The 12,180-nt window shown below is 43.6% G+C and overlaps 1 protein-coding gene across 1 annotated transcript in view; it reads left to right on the forward strand.

Moving 5' to 3' along the window:
• LOC311135632 (uncharacterized protein) overlaps positions 1 to 12,180 on the forward strand; it is a gene marked incomplete at its 3' end in the record, with an annotated part of 45,266 nt that overhangs the window by 13,763 nt on the left and 19,323 nt on the right. The window contains exons 2-7 of the mRNA XM_084169660.1: positions 7,930 to 8,066; positions 8,141 to 8,240; positions 8,367 to 8,452; positions 9,218 to 9,389; positions 9,828 to 10,007; positions 10,315 to 10,431. Of these exons, the coding sequence (XP_084025786.1) occupies positions 7,932 to 8,066; positions 8,141 to 8,240; positions 8,367 to 8,452; positions 9,218 to 9,389; positions 9,828 to 10,007; positions 10,315 to 10,431 (790 nt within the window). The 5' untranslated portion in view covers positions 7,930 to 7,931. The remainder of the gene's footprint in view (positions 1 to 7,929; positions 8,067 to 8,140; positions 8,241 to 8,366; positions 8,453 to 9,217; positions 9,390 to 9,827; positions 10,008 to 10,314; positions 10,432 to 12,180) is intronic.

Below are 12,180 nucleotides of genomic sequence, written 5' to 3' on the forward strand. Positions count from 1 at the left end.
TCTCCCTTTTACCTCCCTGCTCTGTTTATATAGTCATTTTCACATATATTTTAGCTTAACCCCTCCCTCTTGGGTTCTCCCACCACGTTCTCCAGTTTCCCCCTCTTGACCTCTCCGCCCACTTCCTTAGTCTATGATAGTGGCAAAATCTGACTTCCCTCCTATGTATACACAAATAACAGCCCTGTCATGTTCAGTTTGAACTCTGTTCAACCCTGGCTCACCCTGGCTTGACCTGGAGATTGATTGTTGGACATGGCAGGTCCACACTCGATCTCTCAAACATACCCAAGCCCAACTCCTCTCTCCCCTCCCGTCATGCTGCAATTAATCATGTTTAGTCTGAACTTTGTTCAACTCTGGCTCCGTTTTCAGGACTTTGTCTGAGGAGAGAGGCAAAAGGCAACAGTCTGATTTCAGTCCCTGATAAGGTAGGACAGCCGTGGATTAGGTAAGAGTGAGGAATTCGACCCGAGGTCAGATCCCCATTTCACACACACTCAAACCCAGTGAGAGGAACCAATTAAGTTATTGCATAGCAACAGAGATAAAAATCCATATTAATGTAAAAATCCACATCAATGACAGGTGCATCAAAGCTGGGACCGAGAGACTGAAAAACAGCTTCTATCTCAAGGCCATCAGACTGTTAAACAGCCATCACTAGCACAGAGAGGCTGCTGCCTACATACAGACTTGAAAGTCATTGGCCACTTTAATAAATGGAACACTAGTCACTTTAATAATGCTACTTTAATAATGTTTACATATCTTGCATTACTCGTCTCATATGTATATACTGTATTCTATACTATCTATTGCATCTTAGCCTATGCCGCTCTGACAATGACATTGCTCATCCATATATTTATATATTCTTATTCCATTCCTTTACTTAGATTTGTGTGTGTTAGATATTTGTTGTGGAACTGTTAGATATTACTTGCTAGATATTACTGCACTGTCGGAACTAGAAGCACAAGCATTTCGCTACACTCGCAATAACATCTGCTAACCATGTGTATGTGACCAATACATTTGATTTGATATGAGTAAAGGGTCTGAATACTTATGTAAATGTGATAATTCCGTTATTTTTAATACATTTGCTAAAAATTCTAAAAACCTGTTTTTGCTTTGTCATTATGGGTATTGTGTGTAGATTGATGAGGGGGAAAAAAACTATTTAATCCATTTTAGAATAAGGGTGTAATGTAACAAAATTTGGTAAAAGTCAAGGGGTCTGAATACTTTCCGAATGTACTGTATAATGTCAGAGTCATGGTTATTATGGGATAGGGGAAATTATAACATACTGTAGTTCCTCAGTTACAGCTCGTAGTGGTTTGGTCTGTCGGCAGACTTTGGAAGTGTAACCACCACAGTTTAACATAAGACTCCTATTGATTGTGTGAGAATTCAGATTGTAATCGTCTATTTCCCCTGGGCTAAATGTGCAGTTATCATCACTACTACTAGTGTATCCTCTGTAGTATCCATCTGTCTGAATGGGGGTTATTCTGAAAGGGGTTATAGTAGCCCGTTGGCTGCCTGACTGCTACGTGACTCTTCCTTACATGACTCGTCTTCACTTCTGTCTCTCTTTTCTCTCGCTCGCTCGCTCTCTCGGTCTTGTTCTGTAATTTCTCTGTGTCTTTGTTGTCCTGGTAGTGTGAGGCTAACCCAGATTAGGGGAGACAGACAGCCACAGAACATCTCAGGACAGCTGGGACTGCTGCCATCTGTCTGGGACAGGGGTTTGTGTGTGTGTATTTGCATCCGGAAGAGTGTGTGTTTGCCTGTATACAAATGTGTGGTGAATTTGTGTAGCTGTGTTTGCACACCTTGAAAGAATGTGGTGTGTCTGTGGCGTATATGTGTTTGAGTCTTCAGGTCTGATAGTTGTGACCGTAACACAGAGCTGTGTGTGTGAGTGCGTGTGTGTGAGAGAGAGAGAGAGATAGAGATCTGGGTGCAACAGGCCCGCTTCACAGAAGAGGTGACCGCTTTCATAAGCTCTGAGGTGTGTGCGTGTGTATGCTTGGGTTCACAGAACAGGCCCTGAGCCGTACTGTAAAGTCTCCTCCGGTGGACATGGCCCCCATACTGTCTATTATAAACTGGGTTGTTCGAGTGCTGATTGGCTGAAAGCCGTGGTATATCAGTCCGTATATCACGGGTATGACAAAACATGTATTTCTCCTGTTGTAATTACATTTCGAACCAGTTTATAATAAGGCACCTCGGGGGTTTGTGGTATATGGCCAATATACCATGAATAAGGGCTGTATCCAGGCACTCCGCGTTGTGTCGTGCTTAAGAACAGCCCTTAGCCGTGTTATATTGGCCATATACCACACCCCCTCGTGCCTTATTGCTTAAATAGGAAACAGGTGAAACAGCGATGGTGGAAAGCTCTCTCTTTTTGCTCATTGTAATGGGAATTTCCAGGTGACCCAAAAGTAGATCAGTCATATCAATCAGAAAATCAATCCGGTTTATTCCATGTTACAACAGGGAGATGCATACAGAACAGAAGCAGAGAAAATGTCTAACTGGCCTTCTCTGAGAAGGCCCTTATACACTGAGTGAACGAAACATTAGGAACACCTGCTCTTTCCATGACATAGACTGACCAGGTGAATCCAGGTGAAAGCTATGATCCCTTATTGATGTCACCTGTTAAATCCTCTTCAATCAGTGTAGATGAAGGGGAGGAGACAGGTTAAAGAAGGATTTTTAAGCCTTGAGACATTAGCTAGGTTTCCATCCAATTGGCGAAAGATTTTCATATGAATATTCTAAAATCCTCTTAAATAAAATATGCAAATTTTTCCGCCAAAGATGTTTCCATCAAATTGACTTGTTGTGGATTAAAGGCTGTGCGTGATGACATAGTGCACATAAAAATAACTTTTGTGGTTGAATTCCCATGTACTGTTAAATAGGTTTCCATCACATTTTTAACTCTACTGATGGTATTTGTCACAAAAAATGTTGCATTATATATTGAATGTGCCTACTCTGGTCTTTGGCAAGTGGCGTGTGCTCTAGCCAACTGCTCGCAGATACAGTGTGGTTATAGCCTACATGATGAGATCATTGTGGACAAAATAGATTTATTTTAATTTGTCAAACGTCAGCCAAGCATCGATCATCATGTCACCAGAATAAGACCCTCGATATTTATTGGAAAGGAATATCAAGCTCATCACCTTGCACTTTCACCACGCTGTGAGGTTAATCATAACTTATGCTTTCCCGAGTCGTAGTGGGAGGACTGCATAAAAGCGTTTCCACCGCAATTTCTCACATAATTAATTTTACCGACACAAACATTTGCTGTTTCCATCAGGCCTATCGTCAAATGTTTTATCCAACGTACTTTACTCTCATGAAGAGGTTATATGGAAACCTGGCTACTGTGTGTATGCCATTTCAGAGGGTGAATGGGCAAGACAAAATATTTAAGTACCTTTTGAACGGGGTATGGTAGTAGGTGCCAGGCGCACCGGTTTGAGTGTCAAGAACTGCAATGTGCTGGGATTTTCATGCTCATCAGTTTCCCGTGTGTATCAAGAATGGTCCACCACCCAAAGGACATCCAGCCAACTTAACACAACTGTGGGAAGCATTGGAGTCAAATGGGCCAGCATCCCTGTGGAACGCTTTCGACACCTTGTAGAGTCCATGCCCCGACAAATTGAGGCTGTTCTGAGGGCAAAAGGGAATATTAAGGTTTTCCTAATGTTTTGTACACTCAGTGTATATTGATCACACAGCACCGAATGTTCTGTAAACACCAGCATGGGAGGCTTGTAGGAAATAACATAAGCTGAGAATCACAGTGTCACAGATACATTATCAGTGTGCCCTCTGCTCAGTCTGGCGTCAAACTGTAACCATAACATTCAACACTGGCAGACATTTGATACTGGCAGTTTTAAACAGGTCAAAGGTAAGAACATCAGTACTTAGCTACAACAGATGATTGTAGACTAACAAGTGAAAAGTACTTAACCATGTAAGTTTAAGTACCATATTTAATTAACTACTGTTTATCTTCCGGCACATACAATCAATGTTTTTACATATCAATCCTGTTACATTCCCCAGCAAGAAAACCAAAATTGTCACTCAAACATAAGGGGGAACTAACAAAGTCACTGACAACAACCAAAACGAAACGGTGGGGTGTTGGTAGGGGTTCAGAAAGACACTCAAGGGGGTGTCCACTGAAAGTTCACTAGGAACAACAACTGGAACCTAAAAGACACCCACCATGAGCGCCCACTATATTTGCCCAAGAAGAGGCAAACAAAATAAAAACCCACACCAAACTTAGACAGGAAGCAAACCAAAATGGTGGCGCAAAACGAAAACAGGAATGTGTTTCTAGAAATCAAATAGGGAGAGCCAACTAAAGGTGTTGACCCTCCACATTGCTCAAGACAACTGGAGCACTGGGCCAGCCACTCTTAAATGGCCTGAGGTTTCGAGCAGGACTCCCAGCCTGTTTAATCCCACCTCTGACACCAATGGAATGAAACAGGCAGAGAGTGCGGCTCGAACCCTCAACCTTCCGGCTCGAAGCCCAGCGCGCCATCGACTATGCCACAAAAGCATGCTCCAGTGGCAGAGTCAATATCCATGCTTAAACCCAGGGTCGCTACCATATACAGTGCATTCGGAAAGTAATCAGACCCCTTGATTTTTTTCTCTCAACATTTTGTTACGTTACAGCCTTATTCTAAAATTGATTAAATAAATAAAAAATCCTCATCAATCTACACACAATACCCCATAATGACAAAGTGAAAACAGGTGTTTAGAAATGTTTGCAAATGTATTAAAAATAAAAACAGATACCTTATTTACATAAGTATTCAGACGCTTTGCTAAGAGAGCTCAGGTGCATCCTGTTTCCATTGATTATCCTTGTTTCTACAACTTGATTGGAGTGCACCTGTGGTAAATTCAATTGATTGGACATGATTTGGAAAGGCACACACCTGTCTATATAAGGTCCCACAGATGAGAGTGCATGTCAGAGCAAAAACTAAGCCATGAGGTGACAGGAATTGTCCGTAGAGCTCCAAGACAGGATTGTGTCGAGTCACAGATCTGGGGAAGGGTACCAAAAAATGTCTGCAGCATTGAAGGTCCCCAAGTACACAGTGGCTAACGCAATGAAATGTGGAAAAAGTCAAGAGTTCTGAATACTTTCCGAATGCACTGTATATGACATTCAGCAGACGCTTTTATCCAAAGCGACTTACTTAGTCATGCGTGCATACATCTTTTACATATGGGTGGTCCCAGGTATCGAACCCACAAGTGCCATGCTCTACCAACTGAGCTACAGAGGACCACGGATGGAAGTGGCATGTCCTATTGTAGTCCATGTTGAGGGTTCTATTGAAGTCCATGTTGAGGGTTCTATACATAGGGTGTGTTTGTAAATTCACTCTGGCTATCTACTCTGATTTCAGAGCACTCGTCTGAGTGTGCCAGAGCGCAGAATAACTGATGGATTTACGAACGCGCAACACCCGTTGAATAGGACTGGTGTCAGTAAACGTTGGCAAAACGTCGGACAAAACGTCAGCCAGCAGTAAACATCGGCCAGCAGCACAGTTACAGTCACCAATGCTCTAGATAACATGAAAACATCCCAACTAGCTCTGCTACAGAGAGTAAAATGGTCAGTGAGGTGTTCTCTCATTTGTGTCTGGAAGTAGCTAGCAAGCTAGCCAGTTAGCTTGGGTGCTTGACTGTCGTTGTGAGGTCAGAACGCTCTGATCAACCCAACTCCTCTGAACGCTCCAACAGTAAACCGCTCTGAATTGACAAATGGGACAATCTGACAACGCTCTGAGCGCACTCTGGCACAGCATGAATTCACAAACAGACCCATAGGTGTTCTATAGGTCTGTTTGTTTCTTCAAGGGAGGGCAGCATTGGAAGTGTGTCACTGAAGTGTTGATTTCATGGTAACATCAGAATAGCATGGCTTTTATTGTGCAGGCCTTGTTTGATGACTGAGTCATAGAGTTGGTAAAATATCAGTTACTTTGGACATTGTGTGACTCCATTTGGATTTGATTGATTGATTGGGTTTATTTTGGGTATGGAGAGGACAAGGATGCAGAGGTCTTGCATTGGACCTAGAGGAAAACAGAATACAGGTACAAAGTTTGGCTTGTGTAAAGGAATCCTTTCCCGGTGTGTTCATCAATGGAAACGTATAGACATGTACAGTGGGGAGAACAAGTATTTGATACACTGCCGATTTTGCAGGTTTTCCTACTTACAAAGCATGTAGAGGTCTGTAATTTTTATCATAGGTACACTTCAACTGTGAGAGACGGAATCTAAAACAAAAATCCAGAAAATCACATTTGTATGATTTTTAAGTAATTAATTTGCATTTTATTGCATGACATAAGTATTTGATACATCAGAAAAGCAGAAGTTAATATTTGGTACAGAAACCTTTGTTTGCAATTACAGAGATCATATGTTTCCTGTAGGTCTTGACCAGGTTTGCACACACTGCAGCAGGGATTTTGGCCCACTCCTCTATACAGACCTTCTCCAGATCCTTCAGGTTTCGGGGCTGCCGCTGGGCAATACGGACTTTCAGCTCCCTCCAAAGATGTTCTATTGGGTTCAGGTCTGGAGACTGGCTAGGCCACTCCAGGACCTTGAGATGCTTCTTACGGAGCCACTCCTTAGTTGCCCTGGCTGTGTGTTTCGGGTCGTTGTCATGCTGGAAGACCCAGCCACGACCCATCTTCAATGCTCTTACTGAGGGAAGGAGGTTGTTGGCCAAGATCTCGCGATACATGTCCCCCTCCATCCTCCCCTCAATACGGTGCAGTCGTCCTGTCCCCTTTGCAGAAAAGCATCCCCAAAGAATGATGTTTCCACCTCCATGTTTCACGGTTGGGATGGTGTTCTTGGGGTTGTACTCATCCTTCTTCTTCCTCCAAACACGGCGAGTGGAGTTTAGACCAAAAAGCTCTATTTTTGTCTCATCAGACCACATGACCTTCTCCCATTCCTCCTCTGGATCATCCAGATGGTCATTGGCAAACTTCAGACGGGCCTGGACATGCGCTGGCTTGAGCAGGGGGACCTTGCGTGCGCTGCAGGATTTTAATCCATGACGGTGTAGTGTGTTACTAGTGGTTTTCTTTGAGACTGTGGTCCCAGCTCTCTTCAGGTCATTGACCAGGTCCTGCCTTGTAGTTCTGGGCTGATCCCTCACCTTCCTCATGATCATTGATGCCCCACGAGGTGAGATCTTGCATGGAGCCCCAGACCGAGGTTGATTGACCGTCATCTTGAACTTCTTCCATTTTCTAATAATTGCGCCAACAGTTGTTGCCTTCTCACCAAGCTGCTTGCCTATTGTCCTGTAGCCCATCCCAGCCTTGTGCAGGTCTACAATTGTATCCCTGATGTCCTTACACAGCTCTCTGGTCTTGGCCATTGTGGAGAGGTTGGAGTCTGTTTGATTGAGTGTGTGGACAGGTGTATTTTATACAGGTAATGAGTTCAAACAGGTGCAGTTAATACAGGTAATGAGTGGAGAACAGGAGGGCTTCTTAAAGAAAAACAGGTCTGTGAGAGCCGGAATTCTTACTGGTTGGTAGGCGATCAAATACATATGTCATGCAATAAAATGCAAATGAATTACTTAAAAATCATACAATGTGATTTTCTGGATTTTTGTTTTAGATTCCGTCTCTCACAGTTGAAGTGTACCTATGATAAAAATTACAGACCTCTACATGCTTTGTAAGTAGGAAAACCTGCAAAATCGGCAGTGTATCAAATACTTGTTCTCCCCACTGTATATTCTTTTTGGCATGATGAGTGACCCTGACCTCTGACATGTGACCCCTGACCTTTGCCCTGTAGGGATGGAGTTCCCTGTGGACGTGTTGGGGTCAGTGAGACATGAGGAGGAGGAGCAGGCAGCAGAGGGCTACATGACCGAGCTACGATACGTCAGCCCCGACAAGGCCGAGAGCTTTACCCTGCCCAGCCACAGAATGGTAGACACCTACAGTACTACATGCACTGTTCGTTTAGTCGACTCTAACCCCATGTCTCTCTCGCTCTCCCTCAGATCCATATCAGTCTGTGTAATGTTGGTTTTGTTCCCATCTATGGAGGAGACCTGAAGCACAAGATTCTGGCCCTGTTCGCCCCAGAGGACCAGCTCACAGGTACAACACATCCCTCCCTCAGCACAGAAAACGAGTCTCTAGCCTAGCCTCTTGTTTGGATTCTAACCAGACATCATACTCATCTAACTCTCTCTCCTCCCTCCTCCCTCTCCCTCCTCCCTCCAGCGGTAGCTCTGTTTCTGGCGGGTCAGTGGTGGTCTGTAGAGGACATCCTCAGAACCTCCGACCCCTCCAGAACCGGCCTCCTCAAGGTTCACACACTGCAACACATTCAACACAAGATGATTGTTGAGTTGACACATGGAGAAACATAAAGCTAGCACATTGAAACACACAAACACAAGGTGTCACAAAGCGACTCTGTAGAGGTAGGATATTGGGTTTGTCTGTCTGGTGTGAGGAGAGGCTGAGTCTGACGGGATATAAGGGAGGACGCACAGGATCAACATGACTGAGATCATACTAACACACACAGACACACACTACCCTGCCATGTTTATCTACCCCATGAAATGCATAATGACATTGTTCTGAACAGAATTTCAAGCTCTGCATGTCTGGTGTGTGTGTGTGTACAGTGTGTGTGTGTGTGTGTCAGTTTGCCCTGCAACTGGTTCTGATTAGCATGGAACAATAGAGAAACACACAGCGTGCACATGTACACACTCACACACACACACACTGTTAGGAAGTGTGTTACGGTGGTATAAAACTAGGAGCGGTGTTCAGGGCCATGATCCAAACCCACAGTTAAACGTCAGTACTGTTCTGTTTGGCAGAGCTACAGAGCTGTAAAAACACTCACTTCAACATTTTAGTGGGAGGAGAAAGACTACTTATGCCATGTACTGAGCCAAGGCACTTCTGATTTGTGTGTGTCCTACTACAGCACATGTAGATTGAACAGAAAGGAAAGTGTGTGTTTCAGGTAAGAACTTCTGAGGAGAGGTGTGTGTGTGTGTGTGTGTTAACTTAACATTTAGTTAAGTGACAGTCTGTATCTGCGTGTGTCCCAGGTGAGGAGTCTTGGTGAGCGGATCGTCCTGTACATTCTGAACCGTATCGTGTACCGCGTGGGTGAGATGGACAAACCTGAGGTGCCCTTCCTGTGCCACGGACAGAACCACTTCGCCAAGCTCCTCTGGAAGGATGGACACGCCATCGGTTTCTACTCTGTCAAACCCAAAGGTGAGCGGTCTTTGTCTGGTCAAACTGTCAAGTTGAGCGGTCATCTTTTGGGGGGGAGGGGGGGGTAGACGGATTACTGTTATACTATTCCAGGTATTCCTTAAAGAGGTAGGGTTTCAAGTGTCTCTGGAAGGTGGTCAGTGTACAACAGTTCATTTAATCTGTTTTTATTAGATCCACATTGAGACGGGCAGATCACCAGAATGTTTTACCAAATTTTTGTTTGACTTTGAAATGTTCTCAAATCGGGGAAATGTTCCAGCAATGTATTATGAATCCAGACTTAAGTTTTGAATCCGGACTTCAGATTTGATTTCTCGCAACGTATCTTGAGTTTGATTATCCTGTGTTCATATAGCATTAATCAATCATGTATCAATCAATTATAGCATACCTTCAAGACATGAACTAACAGTAAATCTCTTCCTCTCTCTCCAGACAGCTTGTGTAATGGCTTTGTGACCCAACGCTACCAGCTGCCTGTCATGGACTCCATCTTTGTCAGGAAGTGTCATCGTGGAAACAGTCATGGCCTGCAGATGCTGGAGGACTTTGTGGACTCTTTCAAAGATGACCAGCTCGGCCTGAAGTATCCTCTCTCTCTAACCATGTATAAAGGTTAGTAGTACCCTCTCTCTCTAACCATGTATAAAGGTTAGTAGTAGTACCCTCTCTCTCTAACCATGTATAAAGGTTAGTAGTAGTACCCTCTCTCTCTAACCATGTATAAAGGTTAGTAGTAGTACCCTCTCTCTCTAACCATGTATAAAGGTTAGTAGTAGTACCCTCTCTCTCTAACCATGTATAAAGGTTAGTAGTACCCTCTCTCTACTCATCTCTACCGTAGTCTATAACTATACAACTTTGCAACCCATAAATAAATAAATCGGTCAATCAAAGTGTACCATCTCTCTCTGAACTGCAGTGTGTGGCCAGTATCTGTGTCGGTACCCAGCTGACCAGGACCTGCTGTGGGTGGTAGAGGGAGTGGGAGGACCCTACCAGAGAGAGAGTATGGCCAGCAAGATCAAAGCACTGAAAGGTACGGACACAGTAGCTGGAGATATACAGCGATGAACTCCCATCACCATGATCTAACACCCAAGGGCCTGTCAAGGAGGATGTGACGTTATAGGACCTTCAGATAGAAATGTGTTATGTAGAACCTATATAATTGTCTGTCATGAAGAATAGTGAATTGCGACAACAGCTCTATTCATTACATTTCTATCGCTCTGGAACCCAACTGATCCATCGGGACCTTAGCAGGATGATAGCAGTCCCGATTAGCTCTGCTGTATTTGTATTTGTATTTATTATGGATCCCCATTAGCTGCTGCCAAGGCTCTTCCAGGGGTCCAGCAAAATGAAGGCAGTTATACATTTTAAAAACATTACAATACATTCATAACAGATTTCACAACATATTAAGCCCTCAGGCCTCTACTCTACTACCACATATCTATAACACAAAATCCATGTGTACGTGTGTATATTACGTATGCTATCGTGTGTTTGTATGCATGTGTCTATGTTTGTGTTGCTTCCACTGTTCCATAAGGAGTATTTTTATCTGTTTTTTTACTACTTGCATCAGTTACTTGATGTTGAATAGAGTTCCATGTAGTCATGGCTCTATGTAGTACTGTGCGCCTCCCATAGTCTGTTCTTGACTTGGGGACTGTGAAGAGACCTCTGGTGGCATGTCATGTGGGGTATGCATGGGTGTCCGAGCTGTGTGCCAGTAGTTCAAACAGACAGCTCGGTGCATTCAACATGTCAATACCTCTCACAAATACAAGTAGTGATGAAGTCAATCTCTCCTCCACTTTGAGCCAGGAGAGATTGACATGCATACTATTAATGTTAGCTCTCTGTGTACATCCAAGGGACAGCTGTGCTGCCCTTTTCTGAGCCAATTGCAATTTTCCTAACTCCCTCTTTGTGGCACTTGACCACACGACTGAACAGTAGTCCAGGTGCGACAAAACTAGGGCATGTAGGACCTGCCTTGTTGATAGTGCTGTTAAGAATGCAGAGCAGCGCTTTATTATAGACTTCTCCCCATCCTAGATACTGTTGTATCAATATGTTTTGACCATGACAGTTTACAATCCAGGGTTACTCCAAGCAATTTAGTCTCCTCAACTTGCTAAATTCCCACATTATTCATTACAAGATTTAGTTGAGGTTTAGTAAATTATTTGTCCCAAATACAATGCTGTTAGTTTTTGAAATATTTACTTTAAAAAAAAATTTTTTTTAGTCATTTAGCAGACGCTCTTATCCAGAGCGACTTACAGTTAGTGAGTGCATAAATGTTTTCATACTGGCCCCCCGTGGGAATCGAACCCACAACCCTGGCGTTGCAAATGCCATGCTCTACCAACTGAGCTACACGGGGCCCAACTGAGCTACACAGGCTACATTTAGGGCTAACGTATTCCTTACCAGCCATTCTGAAACGAACTGCAGCTCTTTGTTAAGTGTTGCTGTCATTTCAGTTGCTGTGGTAGCTGACGTGTAGTGTTGAGTCATCCGCATACATAGGCACACTGGCTTTACTCAGTGCCAGTGGCATGTCATTAGTAAAGATTGAAAAAAGTAAGGGGCCTAGACAGCTGCCCTGGAGAATTCCTGATTCTACCTGGATTTTGTTGGAGAATCTTCCATTAAAGAACACCCTCTATGTTCTGTTAGACAGGTAACTCTTTATCCACAATATAGCAAGGGGTGTAAAGCCATAACACATACGTTTTTCCAGCAACAGACTATGATCGATAATGTCAAA

Source organism: Coregonus lavaretus (assembly GCF_964263955.1).
Source record: "Coregonus lavaretus genome assembly, chromosome: 10".
Classification (NCBI taxonomy): domain Eukaryota; kingdom Metazoa; phylum Chordata; class Actinopteri; order Salmoniformes; family Salmonidae; genus Coregonus; species Coregonus lavaretus.